Genomic DNA, 12,856 nt, shown 5'->3' on the forward strand with positions numbered 1-12,856 from the left:
ATAAGCTAGGTATTTTTTCTGTTACTTAATATTTTTGTTGAAGATTAATTGACATGATCGTTCTCTTGCACGAACAAACAGACTAATGTCGATCACGGTATCTGCTTATCATTGTTCACAGACAAAATTTAGAGCAACATTAATTGTGCTAATAATAAATAAACGGACGCCACATTGTACACACAACCTACACAATGTCGTGTCAATTGAGATATTATTAATTAATAACATCTATATTATGTACTTATAAATAGCTTTCTCATATAAAGGCTCGTTCTTTGCATTTTATCCTCACAATACCAGTGCATCTCGGGAAGACAAGAGCTCTCGAAAAGGCAATTTATTTAATTGAATTAAATTCATCAATAGCCGTCGACAGTCCGTCGTTTGACGAGTCACAATGAAATTTTCTGCGGTTTTTGTGATCCTCCTCGTTCTACTGACGGTGGCCGTGCTGAGTGAGAACGCGGGCCGTACCTACTGCGGTCGCTACCTGGCCCGTACCTTGGCCAATCTCTGCAGCGACGCTGTCCAGGAAAAGCGCGGCGAAGACTGGTCATGGCTGTCCGCATCCGGCCGTAAGGATGGCGCCGTGACTGAGAATGGCGTCGCCAACGAGTGCTGCCTCCACCCCTGCACCCTAGAGGTTCTGCTTTCCTACTGTTAAATCCAGACAACATGTTCTACGGTGTTAAATAATTTGTACTAATTGATGTATCATTTTGGAAATAAAGATTTTTTTTAAATTCTATGTTTCGCCTTTTTTATTTTATTTTTAATTAAATCCTACCTGTTTTTGTATCGTTCGTTTATTGTATTAACTTATATATATATTTTTTTTTGTACTTTATTAAGTACTTGACGCACGCATAAAAAAAAACAACCAAATCATTTATAAACGTTTTTAATTCTATTTAAATACATATTCATGAACAATATTTCAACAAGTTCCTATAAATTTTACGTATGAATTTTGAAAGCTATTCAATGGTTATTTTGTGCACTTAATAATTTTTATGTATTTATTCAGCATTTTTAAAAATAATATTACTTTGCTATATCACTGTTTAATTTGCAATGAAAATTTTCAAACTTAATATGTTAAAAGAATTGACATTTAAACCTTTTTTTAAATTGGTAAATTTTTATTTATTTTTTTATTTATTGCTTAGGTGTGTGGACGAGCTCACGACCCACCTGATGTTAAGTGGTTACCGGAGCCCATAGAAATCTAAAACGTAAAAGCCGCCACCCACCTTGAGATATGAGTTCTTAGGTCTCAGTATAGTTACAACTACTTATTATTATTAGTGTTGTTTCACTTTATACCGCTGTTTCATTAACATTTCATTGTTCTATAATCTTCAAATTCCCGATACGTTTTTTATTTCGAATTTTCCTTCGTTTTCTTTGATTCTAATTTTGACTATGGTCTGAAATTTGATTACACTCAATTGTTTAAACGGTCAAAATATTTATATATCAAAAAATCCTAGCGACAGAATGCATTAATAAAAAAGGTTTACATATACATGGCACAGGGCTCTTTTCTGGTTTTTAAATTACAGAACCGATTGCAATAAACCTAGATTTATTTAGTGAATCGGTAAAAAGAGAAGGTGCTTTCGAATGCGTAGCTCATATTCTTTTTCTATTCTTTTCTATTCTATCAGCCCATGGACGTCCACTGCTGGACATAGGCCTCCCCCAAGCCTCGCCACAAAGACCGGTCCTGCGCTGCCTGCATCCAGCTCATATTACTCAATATTTATTAAAATACTAGTTGACCCGGCAGACCTTATAGTGCCTAAGCCGAAAAATAAAAGGCCTTTTGAATAAAATAAACTTAAAACAAACAAGAGAAATCCGTCCGACGGGGGACATATCAAAGGAAAAACGAAATTATTATTTTTATTGAATTCCGAGCGTTTTCATATTTATCTACCTTTTAAACCTTCTCTGGACTTCCACAAATAATTCAAGACCAAAATTAACCAAATCGGATCAGCCGTTCTTGAGTTTTCGCGAGACTAACGAACAGCGATTCATTTTTATATATAGAGATTATGATAATTATTATAATACGAAACTACCTTAGTAAAAGCGGATTTAACAGCAAAGAAATTACGTTTAAAAGAACTAAATAATTTTTAAGCGAACGCAAAAGCAAACTCAAAATGGACTACATCTTTGCCATTTTACATACAAATTGTTTACGTATTAAATCGATAAACATCGAGGTTGGCCTGTATGTAGGGGTTAATAGGGTGGTCTTATGTTAAATTATAAACATGATAACGACTTTGTCTAATGCATTCTAGAAACTTTGTCACGCGCAGCGAATATAGGCACGCGTGCACAAACATGCGTATAACTTTTTCGAATTATCATTTCACTCACAAGAATTTTTTTTCAGTGTTGTAAATTATTTAAGCCTTTTTTTATGCGTTGATGTCTTTTGTTCGATTTTTTTTTTTTTCGTAGACACGTCTGTAGAGCTAGAGATAAGCCTAAGACACGCTGTAAGATATCTAACACGCGTGCACAATTCAAAAATTAATTGTATAACCCATTTAATAGTATGCATCTAGTTTGAATTCGATTAATTATCATGATCGCGAGTCTCGGAATCGCCAAAGGGCACATAGCAGTGACCGTCGCTTCTGGTTATCAGTAAACACACAACATACATATAAATGCGCTCGGTGCAAAAACATTGTAACTAGCGCTACAGATAAGCCACTTTGTTGTGGGAACTATGTAGTTGTTGACTCTCTCGGTTGGCGCGAAACGTTACTGATTACATTCATATGGCTCAGCTCTTTGTTTGTCTGTCTGTTGGAAATCTACTTTCAGAACAAAGTTTAGTTTATGCATTCATCCATATGCATTCTTGTATGATTATGTCGAAGAAATAAAATTACGTGTTAGTTTTTTCTTTTGGTACTTCCGTCGGTTTCAGCTTGTTTTTGATATAATTAAAACTAATTTTGCTGTTTATTCTCCGGTTGATGATTTATATTTCATTATTTTTCGTATATTGGTCAATAGGATATAGTAGTAATAAAAACAAATTAATAGACGAGAGATCAAAACCGTAATAGTAATTTCAAATATATTGTTTTAACTAGTTAATCCTTTTTTTTTATTGCTTAGATGGATGGACGAGCACACAGCCCACCTGGTGTTAAGTGGTTACTGGAGCCCATAGAAATCTACAACGTAAATGCGCCACCCACCTCGAGACATAAGTTCTAAGGTCTCAGTATAGTTACAACGGCTACCCCACCCTTCGAACCGAAACGCATAACTGCTTCACGGCGGAAATAGGCGGGGTGGTGGTTCCTACCCGTGCGGACTCCCAAGAGGTCCTACCACCAGTGATCACGCAAATTATAATTTTGCGGGTTTGGTTTTTATTACACGATGTTATTCCTTCATCGTAGAAGTCAATCGTGAACATTTGTTGAGTACGTATTTCATTAGAAAAATTGGTACCCGCCTGCGGGATTCGAACACCGGTGCATCGCTACATATGAATACACCGGACGTCTTATCCTTTAGATCACGACGACTTACAAAATCCTGGCCTCGCATCGCTCTGAGTATCTTTAATGTACTATATTATGAAAACAAATTACGACCATTGGTAGGAACGCATTGTGTGCTATTCATCTCACGTTTGACCAAAACTTCCAATCAATCGGACAGACAAAATAAGGAAGCACGCTAGACGCGGGCGAACAAACTAATTTTTTTAACTTTTTACTAATACATATAATTGGAGTAACATTGATTGGTGGTAGGACTTCTTGTGAATCCGCACGGATAGGTACCACCGCCCCCGCCTATTTCTGCCGTGAAGCAGTAATACGTTTCGGTTTGAAGGGTGGGGCGTTGTAACTATACTGAGACCTTAGAACTTATATCTCAAGGTGTGTGGCGCATTTACGGTTGTAGATGTCTATGGGCTCCGGTAACCACTTAAAACCAGGTGGGCTGTTAGCTCGTCCACACATCTACGCAATAAAAAAAAAAACTTATGCATATAATGGCAGTAACAGATAGAACGAAGGTACCAATAAGTACGGACTCACAATGTTGCTAACGATATTCAGCTCCTCTGACATAATCGTATATAACTAAAATATGTAGAGATAAGATTCAATATAACTTACTGGTGAGTTCATCAGAATTGATACCACTCAGAGGGCTATTTATGGCACGCAACAATGATGAATGCTTCAGTTTGACAAGAAGGATGAATGACTTTTATCTGGAGACTTTCAACTTTTGTGGAACTTAGTAAGCTAGTAATTAATCATACACGAAGAGGCCTACGACAAATAACAATCACCAACTGTTCCGAAAATCCATTATGTTACAATTAAACACTCTGTAAATAATATATTTAATTTAGCGTCAGCAATGAAGATTTATTAATAAAGCAGTAATAGATACTGTCAAGTAAGCTTTAGCTGATTCTGTAGCAATTTTGGCTTAAGCTCAAACCGGAGCACAATTTTGTGGTCATCACTAGTTTACAAGCACATTACAAGCTACAAAAAATACACAATAATTAAATATTCCTTTATATTTATACATACTTATTTAAAAAAAAAAACAATTGAGTTATAAATTAAGTTATTAAATATTAGGGGTTAAATTATGAAATTGCCCATTTGTTGTGAAAATTTTAAATTTTTTTTTTTCATTTAACATATTTATTTAATCAAAATATCTACCACTATAATCTATACATTGCTGCCATCTAATAGGACATTTAAGCGTTTGCGATAGAATTATAGTGATCTAGATTCTACAAATTGTGATAAAGCATTTTGTACTGTATCCTGGGAAGAAAACTTTTCAGCACGTAAAAAATGGTCCAAATCCCAAAAAAATGGTCGTCCGTTGGAGCAAGGGTGACGAATGGTATTAATCTAATTGCAGTTCCTGTAGAGCTAAAACGGTTTCTCGTGCTGTATGAGGTCTCGCGTTATCACGGAGCAATAATAGTGAAAATCGATTCATGAGTCGGGGCTGTTTCACTGCAAGTTTTGCTATCATTGTTTGGAGTTCGGCACAGTAGACATCTGCGGTTATTGCTTGACCAGATCGGAGAAAACTATAGTGAATAACACCGTGCTGAGACCACCAAGCAGTTACTATTACCTTTTTATTAGTAAGCTTTGTTTTAGGACACTGTTGAGGCGTTTGACCTGGGGTCAGCCATTGCATTTTTCGCTTACGGTTATCGTAACGAATCCACTTTTCATCATATGTCCTTCATGTCTGTATCGATTCAACAAGGCAACAAAAATTTCAACACGCGTTTCGTTCTACAGATCAGTCAAATCATGAAGCACCCATTTTTCATATATTTTTTTTTATTGATTTGACACAATTAAGTCAATATTGTTGGTAATGTAACGTTAAACTATGCCGCTCATTTCTGGGTAGCTTGGCTCAGAACGGCTTCCACCATCTCTTTCAATTCATTGTTTGTTATTCACATGTGTGGGTGGTCTTCCACGTGGTTCGTTCTGCAAATCAAAATTTCCATCACGAAAGCGTTTAAACCAAAATCGCACGGTGCGTTCATTAGCAGTCCCCTCTCCAAACGCAACATTGATATTGCGAGCTGTTTCTGCAGCGTTAGTTCCGCGTCGGAACTCGTATTCAAAAATCACTCAAATTTTCGAAGTATCCATCTTTCTTGTCTAAGCTCAATAAAAGAAACAACTGAAAGTCGATAATCGAATTTATACATTTTTTAAAAGAAGAACCTCTAAGGTACCGTTCTTCATAGCAAAAAAGTTTCACTCAAAAATCTTAAACCATGAAGGTTCTAAATTCGAAGTACCTATTACAACAAAATGGCGATTTCATACTTTAACCCCTATTAATTGAAACAAAATAATAATTAAGATTTATTATCATTACTCCTCTCACTGCATAAACCGTCTGATTTCAGAGTCTACGTCAAGGCCCCGACATTATGAAATTGTCAAGTTTTGATGTAAAAATAATAGAGCACGTATTTACTGACCGTAATAACAACGAACGTGCCTTTTGATAGCGCAACTAAAAACAAGATAAAAAAATACTAAACTGAGAGTTTGACTGATGGAAATCGATAAAAATCTCAAAATATTCAGTTATCATACAATAGAGCTACAATTAAATTCTGTAAATTTAGTTTTCATCATCTATTGAAATTCAGCGAGGAAAGAATTAAATTTATTATTCGAACAGTGTCTCATAATTTCAGTATATACACGGGAAATCTTATTGCCAATTTATATAAATGAACGGCACTTCTGTTCCGTAATCGAAACACAAAACAAAGTTTTGATTGTTCGACTAATTTATCGAAACGAAGCTATCAGTATTTGGCTTGTCTGCACAGAAATTGTGTTCTAAAAAAAGGAAAAAAAAAATTGTTCCTTATTTTTTTTATCAGTGCGTTTTGATTAATCTTTTTCTTATTTTCGTCTTTATCCAACACTAGTGGGGTCAACGCGTTGCATGTTTTCTTATCATTCTGCATTGGGAATTGGCGTGAGTTTTACGACTGTTAATTTATTATAAACATGTGGGCTGTGGGTTAATTTACTCGCCGACCCTTCGTCGCAAGCGACGCCGCGACGGGTTCGACGAGAACGATGACCGGGTATTTTATCGATTACGCTGCAATACATTCATAAGCTTACGAGTAAAATCCTGTTTAAGAAATTACTCGCTCGCTGCCGAGCCTCGTGATGAACTCGAATGAGTTTTAGATGAGTATAGTCCGCACTTTTAATGCTTCGAAGTATAAGTACTAGGACCAAAGTACTTCGACAAGTAGGACCAAGAGCTAAACATGCATTACCCCCATACACATACACAACCTACCGAGTCTCTTGCCGGATCTTCTCAATAAGTCGCGATTCCGATTCGGTAATAGATTCATGATAGCGCTGCTCTTGCTAGGGCAGGTGCTAGCAATTTCTCTCAAGCTGAGTTCCGTAGCCTCTCGTAAAGTAATAGCTTCTTAGTAATCGTTTTTTTAATTCTTAGTAATAGTTTTTTTAATTCTTAGTAATAGTTTTTTTAGAAAAAAATGCGAGTAAGACAGATGACTAAGTTATATTTTTGTGTCAATGGACTAAGGTTTATTTTCATAGCTAAATTGCCTCTATAACCTTGAAACATAAGATTATTCTTGAAATATAAGATTACTCTGCCTCTATCTAAGCAGTTTACAATAGGCAGGAGCTTGGCTGTGCTGGCGTCTTTGGGCGATACTGACCACTTACCATCAGGAGGTTTCTGTGGTCATCTGCCTACAAAAGCGATAAGCGACTTTCAATCAAAATGAAGTCGTTCACGGAAACGGGTGTGATAAATTTTTTTTTCTTTTAAAAGCATTGCACGAAGTAAAGCTTTTTCTATAATAAGAACATTAACCTAGAATTCAAATACTATCATCTCATATAGGTAATAACTACATTCTCTGTTCACAGTGTGTGGTTGAATTTATTTATTCGATGTCCGTTTGTAACTAGTTAAATTATTAAGACATAATTACCCTTGTAGATAGATATGTAGACCAAAAAAAAATCCGTGCGTGTTAACCAGCAAAGAGACAGTTTTCGTGATTGCAAAACAACAAGACAAGTCCAATCCATCATATGTCGGTACGCAGACGTGCACGAAGTATTAAGACGCGATTATCGTGTTCTGATAATGTCGGAAACACAACACGAAACCAGCTCGATAATAATTCTACGACACTCGTTTTGATAGATTGTGTAACTTCTCTATCTATCAAAATAAGACAAAACATTTGCAATTGATTCGATGTCACATAATTGCAAATCAGAATTTCATTAACGGGCCATCGAATTAATAATCTGTCTGTCTGTCTTCTTCAGTCTTCATGAGCTAATCTGTTTTTTCTAAGCCTGTTTTAAGCAAGCCATAGAGTCACCGAATGACGCTGGTAAGATATGGGTTTGAAGATTGCAATGGATCGGAACCGCAATTCATTAGAGTAGCTCTTAGTCACATGACATCAGTTACAAAAAAGTGTATTATGTCTGAAAACATTTCACACCTACTTGTAATCACACTAAAACTGTGCTTAGGTGTGATAATTTGCTAAACGCTATTTTTGAAATTCGAACGCAAATAAATTTCGCTGGCACAGATAATTGAAATATGCTGCAGATGTGTTGTACAATTTTGGGAAATTCATAACCATACAATTTTTCATATTTACATAACCAACATTATTAAATTACCTACTTTTTTCTATGAAATAAAATCGACAATTGTTAAATAATTCGTTCGAGTCCACGGAATACGCGCATGTTGTAACATTTATTTGGTCGATTGCTTGATTTTCTTCTTGTATCTAAGTGAGCATAATCGTCGTTCAAATACCATTGATCGCGTGAAACCACGCCGCGGCGAATCGGACTACCGTACCATTTCAGAATAATTCATATATCAAATTAGACGTAAGAAGAAACAATGCATTCCTCAGTTTTTTCGAGATTTCCATCAGTTCCGATGAGTAAGTATGGTTGGACGCAAGTAGCGCAGCATGTTTTGATCAAACTTAGCTTTCGTATGTCCGTATTATTTTGCTTAATACGTTTCGTATTTTATTTAGAAAACGATAGTAATGCTAGCATTATAAAGATTGGCCATTATTAGGGATTCTTTACAAATTTCAAAATAAAAATAAAACTTTTTTCTTCCTACAGCACACAAATAGTTTTATTAGTGTCTTTGTTATCAGCCATTATTTTTCTAATTCATTATTTAACGGAGCGAATTAATTTAAATTTATTTCTAGGAAATGGTATGAAATAAAGTGACGGGAACATTCTGAGATTTCAATAAACTTTTTGGAAGAGCTCAAGAAGACACGTTTAGTGATTTTGTAATAATTTTTTCAAGCTCTTGCGCTTTCACATATGCTATGCCTATATACCAACATTATGACAAGCTTAAACCCAATGAAACACTTTTTTTTTTATAAAACAAATCTTATAGTCGCTCTTCGCCTATCAGCCAAAGTGCATTTTACCCAAACTTGACTAGGCTTGACAAATAACTTAGACCAAAAGACTATATAAAATTAGTCTATTAATTAATAAGAAAAACCTTTTTAGCTGCGACTACAAATTCCCCTTCGTTATTAAAATACTATCCTCATCTTGTTTTTTTAGATAACTCTCTTGGTTTATCACTCTTTACTTTGATTCCTATCTTAGGCACTGTTAGGGTTCGTTGTCAGTCCGGACGACCTTGTAGGTCTGGTCATTTCCTACGCGAAGCGATCATGCATTCTGTTCTAAGAGGCGAGAGAGCTGCTATTTAAATGCCGCGAGTTCATTGCCTAGTTACGCTATCAGCAAAAAACAAAAAAATACAAGTTTCAAAGAGTGAAATAGGTGAGCACTTAAAATAGCGGAGTGATTGAAGTTACAATTATCATTGTTCTATTAAACACTCGCCATATTTAGCGGCCCGTGAACGGTCAAGAATTTTTCTCATGATCTTGAACTGTATATTAGTATTTTATGTTATGAGCCATATGTTACGATTTTAAGTTAACCAAAAAGCATAAGTTAATTATTGTACTTATTTAACGCGATGCGCTATATTTACTATGCTAGCAGATGCACTACATAACTACACTATACTGGCACTATAGTACTACTACTACTAATGTTCACGTAAAATGACTATTCAATGGATTATGTAGTGTACAATATTGTATGAAGTATTATATTTTTAAACAAACCTACATAGGGTCACATATGTATTAATCAGTTTCAAAAAACGATCTAAAGCGACAAACCACCGTGTGAACCAGAAATGACAAAGCGTATAAATTATTTGTTTCATTATTTCATTTTATTTCAATGTTTCATTATTTCTGAACAACAAATTTAATTCGAGTAAAGCCGCGGTCTGCGTGTAGTGTATATTAAAAATGTATAATTGTCAATTTCAATGGGCTTGGGCTGGTTTTCAACACAAGCTTATCGTTTAATTAATATTACGTAATCTTCAATTTATGAATAATAGAAACGAATAAATGGTGGTAGGACCTCTTTTACTGGTGGAAGGACCTCTTGTGAGTCCGCGCGGGTAGGTACCACTGTCCCGCCTATTTCTGTCGTGAAGCAGTAATGCGTTTCGGTCTGAAGGGTAGGGCAGCCGTTGTAACTATACTGAGATCTTAGAACTTATATCTCAAGGTGGGTGACGCATTTACGTTGTAGATGTCTATGGGCTCCAGTAACCACTTAACACCAGGTGGGCTGTGAGCTCGTTCGCCCATCTAAGCAATAAAAAAAAAACTTTTAGATATATTCATGGCCTTATTAAGTTTCAACGTAAGTACAAACATTATTATCATTCACCATATTAAGCTCGCGTTAATATGTAGAATGTGTTGTTATAATAACGTTGATAGAACCCTATCTTTATCTGTCAAAAAATTAACTGTTACAACTCCAAGGCTCCGCGTATTACTTGGTAGATATTGTGTAACAAATTGCTATTCCCATGAAACTATTTGCAGTTTTTGCCTTAACATAAATAGCTCATGGTATAGTAGCTCTCCATTGTCAATTATCTTGATATGTGGGTTAAGTCACAGCAATTTATAGCTTCACAAAGTACGGATAAATGTTGTCCTCTAAAATTATCTTGTTGACATTTTTCTTATTCAATTAAAATACGAACCAGGGTCGAACTCAACAAAGGAATATCTTTTCATCAGATAAATAATTAACGTCTTTCCCAAAAGTTATGTATAATATAGTGTGGCTACTATCGATGCTACTCTGATGATTATCGTTTGTATGACCGCAATGTTGTATCGTTGAATCGGCAGTGATCATAACTGAGGAGCTGATGCAACCTTGTCTCAACGAGGTTCAGAAACAATAGTATAAAACAAACTATGGAATGGACCTTTACAAAACAAAACGTGGGCATGGCTCCTCGAATCGGTTAACGAGACAAAGCGTTTGCAATTGCGATTGCGACTACGAACGGAACAAATATCCATAGTCACAACGTTCTTTGCTTCAGCGATACGACTGTGACAAAGAGCTCTATGCGAGCTGAACGCAATCCGCTACCACTGCACAATGTGTGGGACCATGAACCACATTCGCTTCGTTAATAATAGTATAATACCAAACTTTTGACAGATTGTTTCGACCGAAACGCCGACGGCCACAACAAAAAAAATATAAATCAATCGATGACTCACTCATCGTCACATTTCTATGATTCGTTTAAGCAATCGCTTTTATAAGCTGTGATATATTTACAAATATGTATGTCAATATTTTTTAATTTTTTTTATTGCTTAGATGGGTGGACGAGCTCACAGCCCACCTGGTGTTAAGTGGTTACTGGAGCCCATAGACATCTACGACGTAAATGCGCCACCCACCTTGAGATATAAATTCTAACGTCTCAAATATAGTAACAACGGCTGCCCCACCCTTCAAAGCGAAATGCATTACTGCTTCACGGCAGAAATAGGCAGGGTGGTGGTACCTACCCGTGCGGACTCACAGAAGTCCTACCACCATTAAAACGTAAAGTAAAATTTCAAAACTCTATTCTTCTTTTCATTTCTTTTTGATGCTTTATCTTGTTACCGCCATCAAGAGTAATTAGTCAGCGCATATACCTGAAACACTGTTGTTGTTAATTTCAAAACAGCTCGAGAATTACTCGAAGTTTTGCGAACATAATAATAATAATGTTGAGTGATTAAAGTTACATTACGAGAAAAACAGCGCACAATACGGTCGTCTTACTGCTTTTCAGAAGCATTACATCAGACTTTAGATTGAGCGTGATCGAACGGTCAACGCCACCACTCAAATCAGATCACAGTTGTTATTCGCCATCGGGCGGAACTTTACCCTCAAAACATTTACATTACGAGCAATGCGGCCCTGGAGAAATTCATGAATACACAAGAAAAAAGATAGTGCAGTTTATAATGTAGGTACGAGGCAGCATGAAAATGAGGATAAAGAACGACAATATGTGAAAAAAAATCCTTTTTTTTTCGCAGCCGTCGTATCGTTTCGAAGTCGTCGTGGCCTAAAGGATAAGACGTCCGGTGCACATTATATCTAGCGATGCAACGGTTTTCGAATGCCGCAGACGGGTACCAATTCTTCTAATGAAATACTTACTTAAAAAATGTTCACGATTGACTTCGACAGTGAAGACATCGTGTAATAAAAATCGAAAGCCCGCAAAATTATAATTAGCGTAATTACTGGTGGTAGAACCTCTTGTCAGTCCGCACGGGTAGGTACCACCACCCCGCCTATTTCTGCCGTGAAGCAGTAATGCGTTTCTCTTTGAAGGGCTGGGCAGCCGTTGTAAATATACTGAGACCTTAGAACTCATATCTCAAGATGGGTGGCGGCATTTACGTTGTAGATGTCTATGGGCTCCAGTAACCACATAACACGATGTGGGCTGTGAGCTCGTCCACCCATATAAAAATAAAAATAAAAGCCTGAAAAACTTAGAAAGACATATAATTGCCCCGGTAATAGTTCATTAAGGTGGAAAATCAGTGTGAGGTGGAATATAAATTTGAGTTAGAACGCCTTTTTTCCATTTCAAGGTTCCGTAACCGCAAATTTGTATAAAACGGACGCTATTGACGGAATTGTCAGTCCATTTAGAACAATATACAGTCACCGATTAGTCAATGATACCTAATTCACATAGACCGGAATAAGTAAACCCCGTTGTCAGAATACAGTTCCATCATTAGACCGACTTGCTTGCTTAAAGCTTG

General features: G+C 36.2%; 2 protein-coding genes across 2 annotated transcripts in view; both read left to right on the forward strand.

Moving 5' to 3' along the window:
• Positions 1-12,856, forward strand: part of LOC114252553 (uncharacterized) — a 90,366-nt gene that overhangs the window by 65,927 nt on the left and 11,583 nt on the right. The window lies entirely within an intron of this gene.
• Igflp (IGF-like peptide) lies at positions 280-751 on the forward strand. The gene has a single exon (XM_028187083.2). It carries the CDS (start codon positions 401-403, stop codon positions 665-667), a length of 267 nt encoding a protein of 88 aa, XP_028042884.2. The 5' UTR covers positions 280-400; the 3' UTR covers positions 668-751.

Source organism: Bombyx mandarina, chromosome 01 (assembly GCF_030267445.1).
Source record: "Bombyx mandarina strain Sakado chromosome 01, ASM3026744v2".
Lineage (NCBI taxonomy): Eukaryota > Metazoa > Arthropoda > Insecta > Lepidoptera > Bombycidae > Bombyx > Bombyx mandarina.